Raw genomic sequence first — 23,368 nt, forward strand, 5'->3', positions numbered from 1 at the left:
CGCATGTACAGTACATACATATATACTACATACATATACTATACTACATACAGGAACAAGGACAAACCGTGACAGTGAAACAACAGTACAGTGGAGTTTCCGTTCAGAAATTGAAAGTGCTCTGGTTTTCGCCGATGTGGAAAGCGTAACCATCGGCAGTTGCTTCCGGGGCGACAGACTCCAACTCCCCATCCTGGGAACGAGGGAGGAAAGGTAAACGTGTGCAAGCATGACAAAGGTTTCTACGGTAAATGACGTCACCTCCTCGGAGAAGTATTTCTCGATGAGGTGGAGGGCTGCTTTGTAGATGGTCTCGTTCTCATGCGACTGCAGCCCTTCGATCCGATCCAGTCCGCCGCATTCTTCAATCATCAGGGCCAACTTGTCCGACTCCCCAATTTTGTCACCAGCCTAAAAAACAAACCGTGAGGTGGACTTTTTCCTTTGAGATCCACCACGGATGAGGAACCTACCAAGAATATGTTTGTGATGGCATCCAGGATGACCAGGACAGTCTTGCTGTCCTTGGAGGAGAGAAGGTTGAGAAGCGGCTCCAGGACATTGCACTGCACCAAGCACACCACCTGCTCCACGGTGCCCCCGCTGGTGAAGTTAGTCACGGCCCACACCGCCTCCTTCTGGGTTTTGTAGTCACCCTGCACGGGACCACAACAATGAGAACGCGTCTCGGGGGAGGTCTTGGGAGGAGAAGCTCCAACGTACCCTCACTAGCACATTGACCAAATGTGGGACAAGGCCCGCATTGATGACCTCCTGGATTTGGGTGTCCTTTCCCGCAGTGATGTTGGACAACGTCCAGGCGGCTTCCTTCTGAATATTGGCCTTGTTGTGGCACAGTAGTTGGGGGAACATGGCCAGGACCCCGGCATTGAGCACTGTCTGAGTCTGCTCATCTGTGCCGGTCACTATGTTACCGATGGCACGCAGAGAAGGGGTCTAAGGGGGGGGGACACACGTCTCTTAAGTCAAGTTACGGTATGTTCTTCCACGTGCAGACGCCACCAAGGTACCTACCACCACAGACAGCTCCCCACAGCCGAGCAGCTGGACCAGGCGAGGCACCAGGCCTGCTTGGACCACCACCTCGATACGATCGTTGGACCCATCCGTCAGGTAGGACACGCCCCAGCAGGCATCAGCCAGCACCTCTTTGTCGTCGTGGTGAAGGAGACGGATGAGAGCGGGCAAGAGCTGCTGGATGGCGCTGATGGGGGGGGACGGGTTCTTGTTGCGACACAGGTTGGACACCGTCCACGTCACGTTTCTCAGGTAACCCGGCTGGGGGGAGATCAAGGAAGAACATCCATTAAACCCCTGATGTTGTAGTTGGGCTGCCTCCTGGTGGTCACGGAGGGATGGTCCACATCCTAGATCAATCTGCCCCCCCCCCATCTAAAATACTTGACCAGCTTATCTAAATATTTATTCATGATTTACAATTTAATATTAAGTATTTATGACTTGATGGATATGCATCAATGGCTGACCACAATGTATCCCACCAGGCATCTGTCAATAATTGATTATGTTATTTGATCATCAGCGACTCGTGTTGGACTGGAAACGGCAGAAGCCCCCACGGAGGAACTCACATTTAATCCAGCGAGGTCTGGAACTGTGATCAGACTCAGCAGGGGGGCCACAGCTCCATGCTTGATCACCTTGTCCCTCAGAGCCGATCCATCGCCTGTCCAGAAGAAACGGTGATTGTACGCGCCAGTCCAAGCGATGAGTCGTATTATATCGATAGAGCAAATATGAAAAGACGAAATACCAGCAATGTTTCCAAGAGCCCAGACGGCTTGCTCGCTGATGTGCTGGTGGGGGGAAGTGACCAGGCTGATGAAGGCGGGAATGGCCCCGCCCTCGACAACAGCGGCCGTCTGATCGGACGTCCCGGAGGCGATGTTGGTCAAAGCCCAGGAAGCCTCAAACTGGATAGGAGGGCACGCCGACAGTCCCAGGAAGGCCACAAACTTGGGGATCAGACCCGCGCTGATGATCTGGTCGATGGGGGGGTGCCGCTCCCGGGACAGCAGTTTGCTTTATTCCAAAAATAAATAAACACACGGTGACTTTTGGTAGCAGGAATCCGTTGAAAGGAAGAACGTGGACCAGCCTTACCGTGCTGCCTGGGTTGCCTGCAGCTGCGACTCCGTGTTGCCGCTGTTCACGCCGCTGACGATCTCCGCAACCGTCCACTGACTGGAAGTCTGCAAACACGTGCATGATACAAAATATGGGGTCATAAAGAGGCCAAAAATCTGTATGTGGATTTCAAATGAAAATTATTTAATTTATGACAACATTGTTAAGACTTAAGGGATCACAAAAACATCTTGACTTTGAATCTTATGACCGCGGTTCCTCCACCATAGGAACGGACAAGAACAATGTACAGTACCTCCACCATAGGGACGGACCGGAACCAAGTACTTTGGACCGTGAAGGAGACCGTAAGGCTAGCAGAGGCGTGTCCAGCCTTACCTGGTTGTTTTGGTTCTTCTCTTGGAGGGGAGAGGTGGCCTCCTCGGGAAGGGCACCCACGTTCCTTCTTTTGAACATCTGATCATCTTTCTTGGCTTTGCGGAGTTCCACGGAAACCATCACTCTCCTGCGTCGAAGCTCCTACGTTTGTTATGTACAAATATAATATAAATATATATCATATATATATCATATATAGCAGCCGATGACCGTGCCATAGCGGCGGACGAGCACGTCCATGATTACTTACATTAGCATCTTTGCCTTTGTTCTTGAACTTGCTCAGACGTTCGGCGTTCTCGGACATTTTCCCCCAGTGTCAGGTGTGAAAAGTGGACTTTGTGAGCAGCTCCTGTGGCCAAAGACACAAAAGTTGGTTGCTAGCTTCCACTTCAACTTGGCGCCGCCTCGTGACACTAGCATGACGACGGAGAACGTATGAAGCAGGCGGTCAGATTAGCTAGCAAAACACTCAGTTCAACTACGGACATGTTAGATAACACGCGCCGTGGAAAAGTCGTCCGAAGGGGTTTCAATGGGGAAAATGTCACGAGAAAGAAACACCATGACTTACCTGCTTGAGGAAAAGGATGTTAAATGGGAGCAAAATGCCGCACAGACCTTTAAATTCCTGGAGCAAAGCCTTCTGATTGGGCTGTTTGAGCACAAGCAGCCGAGCCGCTCACTCCATTGGCCTGTTTGAAAAGAAACACTACGGGCACCGGAAGTGGTGTCACCTCCTGTAGCATCGCGAGATTTGGCCGGGGTGATTCAAAATTTCACTCAAGTACATTTTCCTATCTAAATGTGACACGTCACCTATTATTGTCGTGTATAATTCTCTATGTAGTTATCACTGAAATATTTGGGTGAGATGTTTGGCCCTTTTTAGCCTATTCTAAATAAATCATCTCTTTTCGTTGAATTAGGGTCCACATGTGCACACAAGCAGGGGTGGGAGATGAAAGTCAAATTCAGAACCATGAATTCCACATCCCATGGAAAAATATTCTAGTTTCCAAATTAGAACTTTTTCACTTTTGTTCTTGTGATTTAAAAATATGTACTTATATGTACGTCATTCTTTTTCATAATAGAGCATTTGATCTAAAATTGCTACTTGCCAACTTTATTCTTGTAGTCACAGCTGTATTCATCACATTATTTTTAAGTATTTATTCTTAATATTTGTCATATTAAATACCTCGGATCTATTGTGCGTCTCCCAGTATTTTTCCATCAGTCGTATGTCCATGTTGCACAACTCTGATTGTGCTATGTGAGTGTGTGCATTGTGACGGCCTCTGTGAGAATAGAGAAGCAATTAGTCTGAATTTTAAAGTGTCATAAAATAATATCTAACAATGCCAACTACACGCATACCTTCTCATCAGATGGAACAGAGGAACCGTTCAAGACTTCGGCATTTTATTAATTCCATATACATTCATAATTCTTCAACTGTAATACAAAAAAACTCAAGTCCAAAACAGACTTTTTATACAAACAGAGCAGGAACCTTCAAATACAGATTGGTCACTCAAGTCAGTCGCTACCGTCGAGCCACTTCCACAGCCCAACCAGCTGCTGCTGCTGCTGCTGCTGCTGCTGCTGCTGCTGTTGTTGTTGTACAAGCGTCTTCTTGTGTCATGCCACTTCAGAATGAACACTGAAGGAGTAAAAAAACAAGGATGTTCCACTGCGAATGTACAGACATTTTCAGGATGCTCAGTAAAACTCAGCCATGATAGTTCGCTCTGTACTTCTCTCGTTGAAGGCGGCGACCCCCTGGATGGCCGGCGGGACTTTTAACAAGAGGGAAGAATAAAAAAAAAAAGTACATGGAAAGGTGAGCGTTCCTTGAGTCTTTCCTCCGAGGTAAAGTGTCTTCTGAAATGACAGTGGCGCTAAAAGAAGACGGGTAGAAAAAAGGTCCCTTGGAGCTGAACTGGTCAGCCTGGTGGACTCCGTGAAGCAGCAGTGCTGGGTTGCACAGTTAAAGGAGCACACCCCAAAGTCGGGACGTGGCGTAGTTGGTCACAAGAGTCGCAGTTGAGAAAAAAGCCAAATATGTGGGCAAGTGCATTTTGTTTATCTTTCTAAGAGGCTGCAGAAGACGCCTGTAGCTTGTTGCTATGAGACCTACAGTGTGGAGAGAGGGGCAGGTTAGGTGGCCTTCGCATGCTGTTCTGCGACATGTAGACAACCATCACATAGACACGGATGCACTGAGAGATGACCCCGCCGCCATGTTGGATGCCAGTACAAGGAATGCCTTTTTTCTTGATTGCAAACAGCTTTCCATTTTGTTTCTGTGCAAGAGGGGACTAGAATGCGCATGCAAGGGCCGTACACCGACTCTCGTATAAAGATGATTTGTTAAAAAGCCTCCAACATTCTATATTACAACCACTGTACACGATAAAAGTATGTACACTAAAGGAGGTGGAGCCAAATGATAAATATCTGTGTAATAAAATATGCAGCTTTGTCTACTTGAACTAGCACGGTGGACCCCGACTCATCCGATCCTCCAAAGATGGACACCAGATGAAGGAAATAAAATGCTTTTAAAAGAACTTGTTGTTTGGAGCGATACTCTTGATGTGCAAGTATCCTCATCACTGACCAAGAACTATGGGCAACATGGCTACCACGTTACTGTGATTACTGCACATTCTCGCCATTCTTAGCATTAGAGAACCAAGCGTCCAGTCCAGACTCCGGCTAGACTGGCCCGTTTAAGAATCTGACAATCTGGAAGACAGAGAAAATGGGATGGCATAAATCATAGGCATGCGGCAAAGGTGAACAAAGCAAAGATCATACATGACGCATGTAGCGGACGCCATCTTTTACTTTTCCTTGGCGTCAAACACAAGAAGAATGACATCTAGGGCCGTGGATTCATGCAGCATGTCCGAGGAGCCTTCAAAAAGTAGTGGGACCGAGCACGGACCAGGAAGCTTACCTGCCCGCTTTGAAGCATTTCAGCTTCTGGACAAAGAAGCCTTCCAGCACCTCCGCACACTGAAAGAAGGGCGTGTCGTTGGGGTTGTAGTAGCGGCAGTTGTCGAAGATTTTGGTCACGTCGGCCACAAACTCTGTGAGCTTGCGGTAGTGGCGCTTCTGTAAGCGGCCTTCCATGGTGGAAAAGTCTGCAAGGGAGGGGGAGGATGGAGAACGTTACTGCTGTGCTCTAACGTGGGGTCCGGAAGGCCCGAGACTTCCACTCTTACGCTCTTACCCATGGGCTCCTTGATCACACGATAGTAATCGGGTGCATCGTGCGGATCCACTGGCTCAAGGAAAGGCCAAGCCATTTTGTGAGACTGTTCAAACAGGAAGTGATGACAGAGGTTAGTCCTGAGTTTCAGAATTAGTACTGCAGTATTCAAAAGTACTTAAAAAAGGATCTCTACCGGATCAGATCGGATAGGCAAGAGCATAAAAAAACGCATGGAAACGAAGAAATACCTTTGAAATGAAAATGTGTAATTATTTATGCTGGATCCTGGGGGTGGAGCTACCCGCCATCACCCAGACGGATGAGATGGCGTCCCACCCGGAAAGAGCTTGGGTCGGGCTCGTGTGTTGTCCACGCTAGGCCCCATACCTGCAAGGAGCGGAGGATTCTTTTCAAGCCCTCGTAGTCTTTGTCCGTCAGCGGCGTGAGGACCGTCATGGCGTCCTCGGTGGACTGACACTGGGGGCACACGTACACGTCGATGTGGTTGGCCTCGCTCTGCAGGATGCCCACGCAGCGTCCGTGGTACCAGTTCTGGCAGCGATCACAGCCGATGTAGAACCTGATGCAGAACCAGACGTTATATTCATATATCTTTCTAATGGATTTTACACATTTTGCTGCTTAATATATAATTTTTTAAATCTAGGTTTTCAACTTTCTTCTTAAACAATCTTTGTAAATATTCTTCTTGTAATATCATGATGTTATTCCAAAACATTACTTTCCTCTCCAGTCTATTTTTCAAAGATTTCAACTTTCAATTTAGTCCTGATTGGTTCTCATAATTTTATTTCATATTTGAATACTTTGCTACATTGTTTGTTCTTCTAAAAATGAATACACCATTTTTCTTTTCATATTATGACGGTAATGGCCCCTCATAATGACCACATTACACTTTTTCTCCTAATTAACTTGGTTCTGTCGTGTGTTGTTTAGTTTTCTTATCCAATTCCATGTTTAGACCTCGGTGCATTAGGCCAAGAAAAAGGCGTGTGTGTAACGTGCTAGAGGCGTACTGTGATTCGTCATAGGGTGTCCGGCAGATGCAGTAGAGTTCTTCCTTGCTTCCTCCCTCCTGGCCTCGTTTACAGTCGTTACACACAAAGTCCTCCAGCTTCTTAGCTTCCTTCTCGGTGATGCCCACGCAGGCGCCATGGAACCAGTTGGAGCACAGGTCACACCCGATGTAAAACCTGAGGGCACAGACAATTGGTTTTCCAGCGAGCGGCATGTTGGACATAGCATGTTGTACTTAGCATGTTGTACTTAGCATGTTGTACTTAGCATGTTGTACTTAGCATGTTGTACTTAGCATGTTGTACTTAGCATGTTGTACTTAGCATGTTGTACTTAGCATGTTGTACTTAGCATGTTGTACTTAGCATGTTGTACTTAGCATGTTGTACTTAGCATGTTGTACATAGCATGTTGTACATAGCATGTTGTACATAGCATGTTGTACATAGCATGTTGTACATAGCATGTTGTACATAGCATGTTGTACTTAGCATGTTGTACTTAGCATGTTGTACTTAGCATGTTGTACTTAGCATGTTGTACATAGCATGTTGTACTTGGATGTACGGCGAGCTTACTTGGACTCATCGTAGGGCGTCTTGCAGATACAGTACAACTTGGTGTCCTTCTGGTGATCCTTTGAGGTAGAGGAGAGCTTCTTCTTCTTTTTGTGTTTGGATGAGAAGGGATCTCGGTCCTTGTCTCTGTCCCTTTCTCTGTCCTTGTCCTTGTCCCTGTCCCGGTGGCGAGTGTGCTCTTGCTCTCGCATCCTCTCCTTGTCTCGATCACGGTCTCGCTCTCGGTCTCTTTCCCGGTCTTTGTATCTGTCCCTGTCTTTGTCCCGGTCCTTGTCCCGTTTCTTGTCGTGATGTCGCTCCTTGTCCCGGTTTCTGTCTCTGTCTCGCTCGTCTTCTCGCTTGCGTTTATGGGACGAGGGCGGATGTGGCTGCGTGTGGGTAGTGTGGGAGGAATGTGTGGAGTGAGAGGCGTGAGAAGAGTGAGAAGAGTGAGAAGGGTGAGAAGAGTGAGAAGAGTGCGCCGTCGCCTTGATCGTGGCTGCCGCAGCCTGGGCGATGGCGGCTCGAGCTTTCTCTTTCTCCTTCTGTAGCCTGGCGATGTCCCGCTTCAGCTCCTCCTGAAGGCCAAGACATGTCCCGGCATGGTGAGCACCCCGTGACAGACGTCGCTATCAAACAATTCCATGCAACCCCTAGATAACCTTGCCAAGAAACAGAGGACACCTTCTTCCCTCCTGTACAAAGTCCTTCCAGGAGAGTAGAAGCTGCCTAAAGTCCAGTTGGACGCTCATTAAAAGAAGTTTAATCTGACGAGACACGATAGGCCAGAGGAACCTTTTAGTCCACCACGTCGTCTGAAAGCAAGCCCAATGGATTCTAGGATTCTAAGGTTCCATTTCATTTGGACTATTAGATTCTTTGAAGAAAGGTGACTGCATGCTAACCTGGACTTGCATCTGAAGGTCCTTGTCCAGCAGGGCCCTCTTCTTCAGGATCTCGGCCTTCAGGTGCTCTTTGTGCTTGTAGAGCAGTGCCGTGAGCCTGGTGGCATTCTGCTTGGAGCGCTTCTGCTCCACCACCTCCTCCTTCCTCCTCTTCTTGGCTGCCTGCTTCTCGTCCTTCTCAATTTTATCCAGAATGTACTTCATCACCTGGTTACACACAATCATCCTGGGCAGAGTGGACAACACAAACGTCATTTGGTGCAGTTCCGTATTTCTTTACGCTCTAAAGCACAACGTCCAATATTGGTACTACTATACTACTATTGGATCTTCCCACACCTCTGGTTCTCCTCCCGCTCCGCAGCAGCTACAGTCTTCCTCTGTTTCAGCTGTTCCGATGGAACACTTTGCTTGGCTCCCACCTGGCAGCAGCAATGAACATGATGTTGGTATATTCCAATGAACATGATCTTGGTACATTCTTACTAGATTCTAATGAACATGATCTTGGTACATTCTTACTAGATTCTAATGAACATGATCTTGGTACATTCTTACTAGATTCTAATGAACACGATCTTGGTACATTCTAATGAACATGAAGTTGGTACATTCTTACTAGATTCTAATGAACATGATGTTGGTACATTCTAATGAACATGATGTTGGTACATTCTTACTAGATTCTAATGAACATGAAGTTGGTACATTCTTGCTAGATTCTAATGAACATGATGTTGGTACATTCTAATGAACATGAAGTTGGTACATTCTTACTAGATTCTAATGAACATGATGTTGGTACATTCTAATGAACATGATGTTGGTACATTCTTACTAGATTCTAATGAACATGAAGTTGGTACATTCTTGCTAGATTCTAATGTACTGAAGTGTGTTCCAATGTCTTGTTTAAAAGTCTCACCTGTTTATGAACGGCATCTCCGAGGCTCACAGTCACCTGATTCTGATCTTTATGCTCCCTCTTGGTCTCTTGGTGTTTCTTCTTCTTTGGTGGCGAAGGTTGCTGCTGCTGCTGCTGCATCCTTTGGAGTTGGTCCTGCATGCTCGTCGGCGCCTGTATGGTCACCATGTTCTGGATTTGGTGCGTTTGAATTTGACTCCCCGTCTGCTGGATCTGGATGGGTAGCTGCAGTTTGATTTGCTGAGGAACCGCCCCGCCTTGCTGCTGCGCCTGCGCTTGGATCTGGGCCTGGATCTGGGCCGCAACATGGGGCGGCAGGGCCGACAACAGTTGGACTGGCTGTTGAAGCCCCGGGACGGTGATGAGCTGATGCCTGATGGGAGGCTGCACTTGAAGCTGAGGCTGAGCCTGGACATGACCTCGGTTTGGGGACTGAAACTGGACCTGGACCTGAGCTTGCACTTGGGGTTGAGTCTGTACCTGAACCTGGGTCGGAGACTGAACTTTGAATTGAGTTTGGGTCTGTATGGGACTTTTAATTGGCGACTGAGTCTGGACTTGAGGGTGAAGCGGATTCTGCTGTTGGAACTGGACCTGAATCTGGGCTGGAGCCTGAGACTGAACCTGAGGCTGTTGCTGAGCCTGTGGTTGGGTTTGCACTTGTGTCTGAAGCGTACCCGCTACCTTGGACTGGTACTGATGCTGGACCTGAACCTGGGGCAAGGTCTGGTTTTGGGAGGTGAATTGCACTTGGGGCTGAATTTGAGGAAGCTGATGGACTTGGGGTTGGGACGCTTGTTGAGCTTGAGGCTGGAAGTGAACTCGTATCTGCGCTTGGGTCTGGAGACGGGGTGGGGACTGAATATGCTGCAGTTGTTGGACTTGGCCGCAAGGCTGGACCTGAATCTGTGCGCAGATCTGGTTTGGAGGCTGGGCCTGCAGTGGACTAAGTGCTTGCGGCTGGGCGTGCCTCACTGCCGTCACCACAGAAGGGACGGGTAACGCCTTCATATGAAGCTGCACAGCAGACACTGGCATCTGCGGCACCTGCTGCATGGACACCAGCGCAGGGTGCTGGACTGGAGACTGCAAGGGAAGCGACGCTGGAGGCAGGGGGGGCACGGTTGAGTGCGTGGAGCCTGACGCGGGTGTGGAGACGGGAACCGTATCCAGGGCAGGCGGATTAGGAACTGCTACCTGTTGAACAGCATGGACTGCCCTCTGCTCTATCAGCGCTGCAACCGGACAGAAGAGATAGCGGACACAAATTAATATTTGATTAATAAAGCCAACTATGTTCACAGACTTGATAGTGCAACGCTTTGCTACCTGGTACCGACGGCGTGGTCGAGGTGGCAGTGACGGGCGTGACCACAGCATTGACCGCGGCGGAATGAAGAGGCCGAGGAGCTGCAGCTTGAATTTGGGTAAGTGCTTTCGCCGGGGACAGGACACCAATTTGATTGGACACCACAGCGATGACGGGAGCAGAGACGGGAGCGAGGGGGGAGGATGCAACTTGGACAGGGGATGGGAGAGAAGCCGAGAGATGCATTTGGGAAGTGCTAGCAGCAAACTGGAGAGCAGCGTTGCCCGGGAGGGGCACTAAAGCAGAGGCGGGGGCAGTAACATGTACCTGGACAGGGGCTGACGTCAAGGGGGGACCGGCCAAAGTCTGCGTTTGGGTCTGGGGTGCCACGTGTCCAGAAATAGCCACAGACATTGCAGTTGGAGTTTGCGTGAGGAATCGGTCCGGTACCTTGGATGGGATCATTGCTTGGCCTGCAGTTGGCGCTGAGGCAAGCATGGCTTTTGCCCCTTCGGGTTGCACTGGGATGGGGGCGGCTAAGGAGGATGACACTTGGGTCTGTGGCAAAGCCTGAGCCGACCCGGGAGACAGCTGTGATGACTGGGTAGTGGTTGAAGTGTGACTTTGTACTGGTGCTGGTGGGGGAACGTGTACTGGTGCAGGAACAGAGGCTGGATGGCTTGTTTGCGTGGGGACAGACGCTGGGGTTGAACCCGCATCTGAAGCAGGTTGTGAAGGCAGAGGTGAAGCAGGTTGAGCTGAAGAAGGAATAGGCGCGGCCATTTGGGTCTGCGCCAAGGCTGAAGGGGTGGTCTGGACGTGGGCTCTGGGGAGGGCAGGACTTGATATCTGGGTTTGTGGGCCCGGTACTGCAGCAGGCTTTGCAGGAACAGCTGGAGTAGGCGCTGACGTAGAAGTTGACGAGGATGGGGGCGTGGGAGTGAAGAGGAAGCGCTGGACCTGCCCATCGGGCAATGCTGCCTGCATTAGCTGCTGACCCGGACCGGGGATGACCGTTACACCCTGTGGAACAATCTGCAGCTGGCCTTGGGTCTGGCCTTGACCTTGGATCACCACCGTCAGACCTGGATTCCCTCCCTGAGGGGGTGCAGGGAAAATCAGTCATTAATAAAAAGACCACATGTGACAGTGACCCACAATCACCGGTGGCCTGTGGATTAGTTACGACCTGTATATTAGAAGACACGGTCCTGCTCCACTCACCTGAGCGCTCTGCGTTAGCTGCATGAGTTGTGTCATGGTGAGTTTGACTTGGCCCTGCTGGGGTCTGTTGGCCTGAGGGGGAACCCCAGGGCGCTGCCCAGGTGCTGTGCTTGCAGGGCAAGGCGATGGTACGGAACCCGCGGCTCTTTGACCTTCAGTTGTCTGCAAAGGTGTAGACGCAGCCACGGCTGCTGATCCAACCTGGCCGTGGCCCACCTGGACCGGCTGAGGATGGCCTAAGAGGGAGGGCGTGGAAACTGACTTTATACCTCGGACATACGCCCCGTAGGTGTGGGAATGAAAGAATACCTTGCTGAGCTAACACAGAACTTCTGACCATGGCAGAGCCTCCAGCTGAGGTCGATGACGGGTTCACCGGCGTTCCAGGTTGTGTGTGGCTTCCTGCTTTCAGCATCTGGAGCAAAAACGGAGTCACGGTTACTTAAGGGAAGCCTAAACAAGGTTAAAGCCAGAAAGGCTAAGTACCAAAGTACCTGCTGCTGAGCAGTTGAGGCCGAGCTGTTCGCTCTGATGTTCATATTGCCGGTCGTAGGATGAAGAGTACTGTATGTCCTCAGGTTGGCGGGTGGCCCGGATGGGAATATGCTCATGCACTTCTGCTGGACTGTTGATAGGAAGAACAACACATGTACACTAACGGTCTTGGGTCTTTAAGAGACGGGACACTGTAGACAGACTCCGGCTAGGGAATCCTTTTATCATCTTTATTGTGTGTGTACGTACACAGATTTATTTCAGATACACAACGTTACCTGCGTTGCTGTTGGTCTGACCCTGCTTGACCCACGATGTAAAAGACTGATGGTAATTCTTGTCTTGCTGCAGGGAGACCGGAGAGGCCAGTTTGGAGGCCAAGACCATCTTGGTTCCTGGTGTGATCTGACCCGTCCTCTGGCCCGTGGATGCAGGCACACTCGTGGAACTGGGAGTGCTGGACGTGGTGGTGGTGGCGGTTGTTGTAACAGTGGGCGGGGGAGGCGTTGTGCACAGTCTCTGCTGCTCAAAGCGTTTCTAAAAATGGCACATTGTGTGGAATTTTGAGTCCCTACACGGTTTTAAAATGATAAAAATGCGCAGATGCGCCGTCCTCCCACCTGCTGGGACGCCAATCTAGCCTGTTTAAGCTGATTCTCCAAGTGGGCTTTGACATCCTCTGAGGTCTTCAGCGTGCTGCTCGTCTTGGAGGAATCTAGTCCTTGTGATTTCTCCCTCTCCAATCTGCAAAGGAAGGCAAAGGCAAAGGAAGGAGCTACAATAAAAGTGCTATTGACCACAAGGTACTACCTTATTCAAACAGTAGATAGTGTGGGCTGCTCCAGAAGACAGTAACCAGCTGATTCAGGGCTAAGTAAACAACCTACTATATGTGCTGCAAAATGTGTGACTACTCCAATTCTCACTTTTCAGCAAAGGCTCTGATCTCCCACAGCTCCAGGTCTTCCTCAGGAATCCACGTCTCCACAGCAATAGGCCCTGTTGGCTTTGTGGACTCCTGTTTCTTGGGCCTGAGGGCACTGGATCGCAGGCCTTTCCTCTGTGGAGTAGGGGTTTCTATCCATAGAACACAGCAGGGTGTCAGAAAGTCCCCATGGGGGATCTTGGTCACTCTTAGACTCCATCCAAATAGAACAATTACCTTTGGGAGTATCTCTGTTACCAAGGGGACAGATGATCTTCCTGATACAGTATTCCGAGCGGATGCCATGGGGGCCCATGTCTCTGCGTTTAATTATCTCTGTTGTGGTGATATCTGTGTCTGTAGTTTCTGCACAACCAAAATCCAAAAGTCACAGGTTAAATCCTTCATCAATGCACAGACAGCCATGTACGTGTACGCATGTATGGAATTTAGCATGTGCTAAACAGGTTTTCTTCATGACGCTTTTTTTTGACTGATGCAACTTATCCAATCTGTAAAATGGCTCATTGACCCTGAAAGAATGGTTCTTCAACGTGTCACCTTTACGTGTTATCCCGACAGCCCCAGAGGGCTTCACGGCCATCTCGTCCCACTTTAGACAGGCCCACAGGAGCCTCAGCATCAGGCTAACTCCTGCCAGAGACCTGACGGTTTGGAGACGGTACCTACACGGGAAAGGAATAGGAACATCTACACGTTACAAGAGATGGTAAAACCAAATGTCAAGTGGCGATGCGGCACCAACCTCCACGTGATTCCAAAAGTGGGCCGGGGTGAAGGGTAGGGCCATATATCCAGGACGGGCTTGGCATTGTAACTGAAGATGGGCACCTCTCTGATGCCCGCTCTCCTTGCCAGCCTCTTCAGGTCGTCGTTTGGCAGGACAAAGATGCTCTTTTTGCTGCTCTTGGTGACAAATTTGCGATAGGACGGCAAAGCTGTGCCTGACCGCGCCTTCTTACATTTGGTGAACTTGAGCAGAGTTACTCTGTCGCTGGTGGAATATTCTTTGCTTATGGTCATGGAGCTGCTTGAGGCCGAAGCAGAGGTGGCCTGCTTTGGACCAGGAACGGCTGCACTGACAGGTTTGGACCTCTGAGAGACAGAGGAGATTGGCCTGGTGTTGGAGGTGGCGGTCGAGGAGACTGTGCTGCTTGCTACAGCGGTTTGGGGGGTCGGAGTCTCTGTGACGCTTCGTGCGGATGTTTTTGGATCATCCGTGTGACTGGCGTAGTCACCGCCTGGAAGGGAGGAGGCACTTGATTGATTTGAGGGTTGAATGTTAGCAGGCACTGCAAGTGCATCCCGATTATCGCTGACACCGTTATCAGGATCTACTTTCTCAGCCACGTGATTCTCTAATTTGGGGACCTTTGAGGGAGGTGGGTGACCGTCACAAGAGGCATCGTTCTGGGAGACGTTCCCATTCATTAGAGCCTTCACAGGCTCTTTCAGAAGCTCTTTATCACCTCGGATCTGACTGCTTGGGTCTGCATCCGAAGGGGCAGCCATGACACTTTCTCCATTCACTTGCTCTGCATTGGTCCTGCTTTGGTCAACCTCCATGTTCTCCTCGTCCGTCTTTGCACCGCCTTGCTCCATTTCCTCGTAGCCACGTTTCTTTGTGTTCTCTGCCACCGGAGCCACCTCCTGTTTCTCACTTTTCTCCTCCCTTTCTACTGCTTCTGATTTAGAATTCTGATTACTGTTGAGTCCAGTCCCTCCTACCGAGCCTCCGTTCACTTCTTTGTGTGCTGCAGCACCTCCACTATTCTCCTGCACAGGACTGGTTTCTGTCTGCGTGCTGTGGTTGATTTCCATGGAGGCCAATTTGACGTCCATGTTTGATTTCTGCTTGTTGTCTTCCTGCTCAAAGTCCAGCTTTTTAACGACAGGATCTTGGTTGTCATTTTCTTCAACTTTAACACACGGACTCACAGCTCCCTCAGTCTTCCTCACACCCATGGTTCTTGATGGGGGGGCCGTCTGTCTCATTCGCTCCAGCCTTTGCTTCTCCTCCAAGGTGAACTGTCTGACCCGCCGCTCCAAGAGTCCATCCAGTTTGGAGGGTTTGACCTTCTCTTTATAAGCCGTCCGCAACTGGAACCCTTCGCTGACATTGACAACGTCGTATGAAGGCTCCTGTGAAGCGGCCTCCTCCTTCGGTTGCTGGCTTTCCTGGATGGGCTCTTCTTTAACGGGCTGAACCGCACACGAAGGCGGAGTTTTGTTTTCAACTTCTTCTACAAAAAATAAGGCAAGATTAGTTAGCTTACATTGGAAGAACATTTTTCCTGTTATAACTCCTGTAACAACTCAAACGGGAATAATCTGCTCCAAACTCAAACACAACAACGTCAAAAGCCTGCATCATTGCAGGCATGCCCATAACAAGCTGAAGTCTTGAGTGCCATTAGGCATAATGGTAGCATCACCACAATGAAATTGCATTTTGAGGTAACGCTGTATTTAATCCAAACTAACTCCAAAACAGTTTACCTTTTTCAACATTTGAAGTAGCGGTATTTAGGCAGGCCTCAACCTCCATTTTGTTATCTTCTACCTCTCGGCCCTTTTCTTGCTCCTCCCCCGTGGGTTTCACTTCCTCTTTGGGGGACTGCTGTTGCTCCGAGGAGGAGTTTTGAGAAGAGGCAGTAATGGATGCCTGCTGCTTGTCCTTGGCTGTACTTGCAGTCGTCCCCATCTTGTCATCTGCCTTTTTCTGTTTATTTGTGCAAGCAGCCGCATGCTCCTTTCTCATTTGGGCTGCAGTGATGACAGCAGATGCATACACGTGCATGATGATGGGTGGAAAAACAACACTTTAGATTGGTCCTTACCTTCCAGTTCTTTACGGTAGTTTACGTTTGTGTTTCCTGGTAATTTGGGCACAAATCGAGGCACACGAGTCTTACTGAGCCAACTCCAGCCACCATAGCCCGTTACTCTGTACTCCTCACCCTTCTGCTTCCACACCTACCAGGCAAAACAAACAGTAAGCAGCGCAATGAAGCAGGCAACACATTTAATGCTCTCATTTGCTTGTTGTTCAAGGCTAAAGAAAAGGACTCTAGGTTAGTCACTTTGATGAAGCAGGTCCAAATACCTGGCCATATTGGCCACTGACACTGACTGTACATCCCATGTGATGTAAAGTTTTACCTGATGTTTGATGGGAATGGTGTACTTCACCCAGGTGGCCTGCTGCAGGGTCTCCTCATCCTCCAGTTTTTTCTCCCGCTTTTTCACCTTCTCTTTCTCCTCACGCTCCATTGAGGTCATGCGATGCAGCCTGAGACAAGGCGCGGTGCTGGTTAGTCACTTCCAAAGTCTAAGCAATCCTTCCAGCCTTACCTTGTGTGGCCCAGAGAATCTTTCCATATGGGCAGCATGACAACGGGCTTGATGGCACATTCCAGTATGGCCAATGCCAGAGCAAACTCCCTTGCTTTGCTGCACATTTGTACGGCTTTGTTCCAGTTGGTTCTAAATGTATCAAAGACAAACCACATCTGTGACCATACTTTGACTTTATATCCAGTCAACACCCCCCCCATCGCGTAATGATACCTGTGTGATGCCCAGTTCGGGTGCATGAACGGCGGAGGGACGCTGGTCTCCAACTGGATGATGGTGAGCCGCAGCGTGGTGACAGTCAGGCTACGGGATCCGTAGATGGAACCGTTCCACTTGAACTCCGACGCCGTGGTCAAGCTGAACTTATGGGAAAGGTGGCGCCGCTTGTCATGGTCCTCACGATGCTGATGCTTGTTGAGGGCCAGGACGTTGGTGCTGTACTGGTTGTGGTAGACCCGATATTTACCTTCCTGGCCCAGTTTGAACAAGTTGTTCAGGTTCACAGAGTCGTTTTTGGCAAAGATGGGAGATGAAGATTCTCCATCAGAGCGCACCGGCGATGACTGAAACATCAGGAGAAATCAGGTACAACTAAGCAATGAGAGAAAAATGATGTGCTGGCCTCTTACATATTAAAAATGAATGAAGTTATGATTATCACATTCCTTAGTTTTAAAGGGGACCTATTTTGCTCATTTTCGGCCATTGTGTATTGAGCTGTGGAGTCCTATGTAGCAGCCATGGCCCGCCTCCGGGCACGCCCACTCCGCCCATGTAAGGAAGTGTTAGAAACCTAGGGTCCAGAACATCCCAAACTTCTTTCAGGGCTGACTTCCAAACACACAAACCTCATTATCTGGAACTCTGGCATGGTTTAGCTTTTTTGTTGTCGGAGCTACTTTTTAATGTTATCGGATTTCCCAATATGACGCCATAATTCCCCATGTTGGTTCCATACTTATCGTGCACCCCTAGTTACATGTACGTATATACATAGTATATATAGTATATAGTCATTTGCCTCACCTCCTTGCTGCCTCGGGGCGTTTGGTGAGGAAAATCCAGCGTGGCTGCACTTGCTCTATTCTTCTTGACATTTTCATTATACTCGTCTGTTTTTAAGAAAGGAGATGACACTGACAATGAGCGTGCTGTCGTCATTATCCAAAGTACTTCCCATCACTCACCAGTTCCATCTTGGCTAGTAAAAGAAGAGCGAGACGACCTCTCAGACGTGTCCGGCTGCTCTGGTTTCCGAGGAGTGGTGCAGTCAGGGACCTGATGGCCTTCTTCTGGATGCTCATCGTGGATTTGCGTTAGCAAGGACTCACTGCTCACGTCAGCATTTGGGTTCTTGTCTGAAAACAAGACAGGAAATGGAGCTGGAGTACCAGATATTCACCACGACTGTGGAACCCAGCCTGGACCGAGACTACCAGTCGTCGCAGGAGCAGGTAAGGTCTCTAAGCATCGAAAAGCTGGTGTGTACACTGTGGCATCTTCACTGGGGTTTCGACTCCTCTTGTGGAGGATTTGCATGGCTAAAGACATGGTGGCTGTCCATGAGTCCATGTTGGACTGGAGTACCTGGCTTCGCCACCGGAGGGGATTCCACACTCTCCTGGGCTTTGTCACTTGAATGAGGATTTTCTGCTGAGTCCCGGCAGGTTGAGCTGCATTTCGAATCAGATATGCAGCTCTCCTGGTCAGCAGGCGGAATGACGGCTGAGGCTGTACAAACAAATATACAAACATATAGTATTACAACGCCACTTTTCATCCAAAGCACTAGTGCTAAAAGCAGGGCGTGGGGTTTAAACAGTCATCTGGGTTTGGTTATTCAGTTTTTTACCAGGCGGGGTAGGTCCTTCCTTGGGCTCAGTGTCTTTGTGCTCCCCATTGCCAAGCTGGGACGTGGCCAAGTCCTCCACCGTCTGTCCAGAACTGGTTTCTGCTTGCAGTTTTTCCTCCTCTGCTTGGCCCTTAGCTTTCTGTGCTTCCTGTCTGCTCTTTAATCGTTCCATGACCACCTCTATCGGCAAATGGAGACAGACAATGGTTACGTAACATCTGGACAGATGTAAACAATCTCATTAGACACACAATATACTGTACAGTGTGGGCCTAATAGTTGTCTCGCTAAAGGAACACCAAGATAGGGATACTGTACATACTGAGAGTATGTATCATAATAACACCCAAGGTAAAGGTAAAGGTAATATTGTGTAACTAACGTCTTGGAAGTCATGCAACGTCCCAACAGACACGCAGTCTGACAAGCTTCTTAACTTTCTAAATTCCAAATTCCACATTTATTTGTGACGAGCAAGGTGCATTCACAAACTAGGAATGCTGAGGTGAATACAGCAGAACACCAAGATGGTGAGCTGAATGACAACCAACGTCTACCCTGTCACCATCCCAACAACCAAGCACGGCAGGATGTGTGTGGTCATCACCAACAGAGCAGACCCCATGGAAGCCCTACCATTGACAGTTGCGAGGTAGGCTTTATTGCTTCCACGAGCTTTATTGGTGAGGTCCTCGGTGATGGCCATGTGACTGTCAACTTCCTCCTTCATTTCCTGCAGAGTGGCACAAAGGTCCATCTCCCAATACTCCTTATCCAGGCCCTCCAGGAGCTCCTCCAGCTGGGCCCTGGTGCTATAGTACCAGATCTTCTTTTTAACATGCTCTCCGTCCTCCTCACTGGGAAAGACAATAATACACAACATGAGACAGCGGCAATATTTCATCATATCAATATTTGCTTCACTTGCATTAAAGTTGCAGTACATTTACATTCATGGCTGTCACTCACATTCATGGCTGTCACTCACAAAACAGTCTCAGAGAGGCGATCAACTGCAGTCATGTTCTTACCAGGCTATACATTCCATGATATTTCACGTTACTAGCTAAACTTTGCCAAACTGCTATCAATGTCGCAGAGCTTTTTTTTCCTTTTGTCACCACCATCCTCATATTAAGTACTTCTAACATCTCGTCATTCTTTAAGGAATGATGGAAATAGGTATATTATTAGTACAATATTCCTCTGAAATACTAAAATCTTAATCTGTTTTTAGGGCTTCAGTCGATACCCACACACGGCACTGAACCAACACAAAAACTTACACAATAATCCTTCTGCTCAGGAACCAGTACTTCCTCTGATGGCGGTCGTATCCGATGGGCTCCTGGCGTATGTAGGGCCTGTTCTTCTGCGCCTCCGTCACACAGTCCGTGACTCCGGGTACCTGATGCGCCACACAAATCTCACACTGCCACTCGTCCTCCGGGACCTCCTCCAGAGGAGGTTTCACACACTCCAAGTGGTAAACGGCTTGGCAGGTCTCACAACAGAGGAGGTCGCCCAGCCGGTGACAGACGCGGCAGTGGTCGTCATACTGCATGACGCCATCAGACATCAGCTCCTCGCGTGCAATGTTGGTGGTGAGAAACTGGTTCACCAAGAACTCAAGCACCTTGATCTTATTTTCCACCGAACCGTAGGGATAATCATCCACCTCCTGATACGGAAGGACGTGGTGGTACTCTCGGTCACTTTCACAGTACGCACGCAGCACCTCGGCCCACGTCATGCCGTCGATGAAGTACAGGGTGGAGTTGACGCTGTCCTTGAGGTCGGCAGGCCCAAAGGTCGTGTTGGAGGAGTCCTCCTCACGTAGGATGGCCTTCAAGAGACAAATGTGGATCTCCGCTATTAAAGTGCACTGTTCCTGGCCGATCAGCGCCGCGCAGAAGTCCTCAAAGCGGAAGGGGGACAGGCGCAGCACCGTGCTGAAGTTCCGAAGCACCTCGTAGATGGAGGTGGCATTAAGCAGTTCTTCACCAGGCACCAGGAGGTCCTCTGAAGAATCGGGCAGCTCAAGAGGGGGAATGTTCTTCTCCTCCAGAATGGGGGTGCGAGGTCGGGGGGCATGGGGCTTTTTCCTCCCTGTGGAGCGAACACAAAGAGTGTTGATCTGTGATAATAGACACCACTGTGCTCAAAGATAGACATATCTTTGTACACGTAAGGTACACACATATGTATGTATGTGCATATGCATATAGAAATATACGTATATATGAATACGAGACACGCTCGACAACAGAGGTACGCAGTCGTGCGTAGCAACACCGAGGATGGATGTCGTCGCCCCCCACTCTCCATCACCAAACTCGGCAGACTCCTGATGGTAGTGTGCCAAAGAAAAGGAAAGCCAAGCCCTCGCGACCGCTGCTAGAATTATCTTGAATAAAGATTATATGCTTGAACATGGAAGATTCTAGGAAATCAACAGTGTAAATTTGCTATTTTGTATTCAATCTCCATATTCCTCCATTGTATGAATCCTCTGTCCGAGGCGCTTGGGTGTTGTTTCAACCAAGAATTGATGTATACTAGCACTAAGCCTCCTGTATTAGCAAGTACTAATACAATATAAGACTTCATCAATGAATGTTTGTTACACTTTAAGTGTAACAACAAGTTTGGGGCCATGAAAGCATCATTGTAACCAGGAAGCTAATGAGCTGCCACTGACAGACACATTAGCATAACAGAGTCCTGGTTAATCAAATGTAACGAATATAAGACACCACGACCAAGCCTTACCGTAAAGGATGGAAGACAGGGGCATGTGTTTATGTGTTTATGTGTTCATGTGTTCATATGTTTATGGACAGGCTGACAGTGACTAGTAGGAAGGACACGTGCTAATTGTGCGTGCTGCGTTAGCATTAGCTTAAAAGCAAAACAGTCGCATTGTGGACTTCCAGCTATCGCTAAGTACCACACCGGATAGGTAGCTTTCATGTAAGGCAATATTAGCACGTACGGACGGCTCACGGAGCTAACCCGACAATCCACCTGCTTACAAAGCGGACCGCGGCCTGCGTTCACGCAAGAAGTGTGCATTCTCCATTTTGAACAATAATCTGACTGCTTCGCGTACCGGTCCAACATTGGATCGCGTACCGGACATCTGCACCCCCGCGTCAAGACACTGTGGTTCATTTACCCGGAGTGCTGGCGTGTGTGCTCTGGCTCCGAAAGCTACTCTCCGTGCAGTCGCTAGCATCCTCCTCCACCTCCTCCTCGTCGTCGTCGTCGTCCAGCACATCATCGAGACAGTCCGAGTCCGCTTTGAGGGCCTCGTCCTCCTCGGACTGAGGGTCCTCCTCCACCGGCTCTTCCTCCTCCGACCGGAGGCTGACGGCGTCCTCCTCCTCGTCGCTCTCATGGTCGTCGTACACCACGGTTTTGTAGACGGGCGCCCTCCTTCCTCCGCGACCCCCTCGCCTTCCCCTGCCGCCTCTGCCTCGTCCCCTTCCCCGCGTCGATAAGGCAGATCCGCGTTTCCTTTTTCTGCTCGGCGTGGCCGCTTCCCGAACCGGACTCTCGACGTCTTCGTCCCCGCTGTCCCGAGCCCTGGGCTTGATGTTCCTCCTCGGCCGCAAGCCCCGAACGGTGGCCGCCGCTGGAGAGGGCTCCTCGGCTGGTAGCGGTTTGGGCGGCCTGCCCCTTTTGCCTCTCATGATAGGCGAAGTCTATTATTTTACAATCCCAATGATTGCGTTCGCGTAGGCGACGGCGAAGCGAGACGGAGCGGTAGCCCCGCGGTGCAGGAGGGGTCGCGGGTGACGGCGAGCATCCAACCCCGGGTGCCCCCCGTGTTTTTTCTGGTGCGAAAGCTCAAAATATTAGCCCGGCGTCCCGTTTTGGTTCGCCTGGAGCCGCCATTTTTCTTCTGTGCCTCTCTGGCTGAACAAACAGTAGGCCCGTGCCCCCGTGGTCACGTGGTGCGGCGGAGAGCGGCGGAGAGCGGCGGAATGGCAACAACCACTCAGCCTTTCATTTCTATTCATTTTATTTATTATTCTTTATTATTCACACTTTCTATTTCTATTATTCTTTGGGGTCGCTTTCCCTTTTTTCATATCATAGCATTGTTGTTTCGGATCAGAGTTTTATATATCATATTATAAACATGACTGAAACATCTATTCTTATTTTTTATTCAATTTTATTATCGTTTTTGTGTCAACGCAAAACACCTCATTTACATCAATATTCATATTTGGCTGAATATTTACATTTCAAAGCAATAAATATTTGTAATACGTGTATGTAAGTCCAACTGAACAAGAGGAGAATACCCCATATAGTAGACTTTATGTATATATTTAATACAACATAACATATTTGGTGTATTCATGCGTGTTATGAAGTCCATACAATATATTGCTTCGCCGTGCTCATGTACTGTATTCTCTAATCCATGCACATAACATAAATGGCCGGCAGGGGGCAGTCACATCATGGCTAAGTCGAGTAGGTGTCGTCTGGAATGGTTGCTGGTTGCTGGACCTGATTGACCACATCAACTAAGGAATACTTACCACCTAAGAACTAAACATAACCCCTGATTCCAAATGCCCGAAAGGCATGCTGGGTAGTCCAGCGGCAACAACAATATAAACAATAAAATATCAAAAGTATAACTTCTTGTTGACCTCTCTGATAACCTCCTCAACATATTTTGCAATCATAAAGGGTACCACTGGCTACCCAGCATGCCTTGCTGGACGCCCCCCTCTCCTACGCACTTTACTGGGATTTCATGAGTAGCCAGCATGGAGCCATCTCCTAGAGATATCATCTGTGACTAGACCGAGAGCCAAAGGTTGGAGATACGATATTGTGCTAATCTTTTCCTCTGCTGACAAATCCTCCAATCGTCTTAGAAGTTGAGAGAGAGCTTTTAACTTGAGACATATGGTCAGCAGCACCTTAGGGTACAAGCTCTATCTCTCATATTGTCTGGCATGCTGGATGGGGGGTCCGGGGTCAGGGGTCATCT

The 23,368-nt window shown here is 49.2% G+C and overlaps 2 protein-coding genes across 4 annotated transcripts; both read right to left on the reverse strand.

Moving 5' to 3' along the window:
* Window positions 1-45: 45 nt before the first annotated feature.
* kpna2 (karyopherin alpha 2 (RAG cohort 1, importin alpha 1)) lies at window positions 46-3,228 on the reverse strand. Its single transcript, XM_058050046.2, has 11 exons — window positions 3,083-3,228; window positions 2,759-2,860; window positions 2,509-2,649; window positions 2,146-2,234; window positions 1,796-2,064; window positions 1,614-1,708; window positions 1,036-1,299; window positions 724-957; window positions 474-656; window positions 262-411; window positions 46-193 (listed from the first exon to the last, which is right to left on the reverse strand). Exons 2-11 carry the CDS (start codon window positions 2,813-2,815, stop codon window positions 104-106), a joined length of 1,572 nt encoding a protein of 523 aa, XP_057906029.2. The 5' UTR covers window positions 2,816-2,860; window positions 3,083-3,228; the 3' UTR covers window positions 46-103.
* Window positions 3,229-4,111: 883 nt separating this feature from the next.
* bptf (bromodomain PHD finger transcription factor) lies at window positions 4,112-22,301 on the reverse strand. 3 transcript variants are annotated; one of them, XM_058049980.2, is made up of 31 exons: window positions 21,527-22,301; window positions 19,635-20,457; window positions 18,985-19,205; window positions 18,349-18,528; window positions 18,084-18,227; window positions 17,684-17,854; window positions 17,523-17,608; window positions 16,710-17,059; window positions 16,494-16,625; window positions 16,302-16,431; window positions 15,980-16,115; window positions 15,639-15,905; window positions 13,885-15,379; window positions 13,680-13,804; window positions 13,356-13,484; window positions 13,120-13,270; window positions 12,814-12,937; window positions 12,472-12,730; window positions 12,193-12,323; window positions 12,008-12,113; window positions 11,699-11,934; window positions 10,495-11,572; window positions 9,166-10,400; window positions 8,580-8,662; window positions 8,241-8,466; window positions 7,357-7,913; window positions 6,778-6,954; window positions 6,125-6,317; window positions 5,756-5,840; window positions 5,480-5,666; window positions 4,112-4,650 (listed from the first exon to the last, which is right to left on the reverse strand). In XM_058049980.2, exons 1-31 carry the CDS (start codon window positions 22,041-22,043, stop codon window positions 4,608-4,610), a joined length of 9,777 nt encoding a protein of 3,258 aa, XP_057905963.2. In that variant the 5' UTR covers window positions 22,044-22,301; the 3' UTR covers window positions 4,112-4,607. The 3 variants fall into 3 exon arrangements, with proteins under 3 accessions (XP_057905963.2, XP_057905962.2, XP_057905964.2); XM_058049979.2 differs by having other exon boundaries at window positions 13,885-15,382; XM_058049981.2 differs by having other exon boundaries at window positions 4,112-5,265; window positions 13,885-15,382.
* Between the last annotated feature and the right edge of the window lie 1,067 nt (window positions 22,302-23,368).

The sequence above is a fragment of the Doryrhamphus excisus genome, linkage group LG16, assembly GCF_037039965.1.
Source record: "Doryrhamphus excisus strain RoL-2023G ecotype Guam linkage group LG16, RoL_Dexc_Guam_v1.1, whole genome shotgun sequence".
NCBI classification, from domain to species: Eukaryota; Metazoa; Chordata; class Actinopteri; order Syngnathiformes; family Syngnathidae; genus Doryrhamphus; species Doryrhamphus excisus.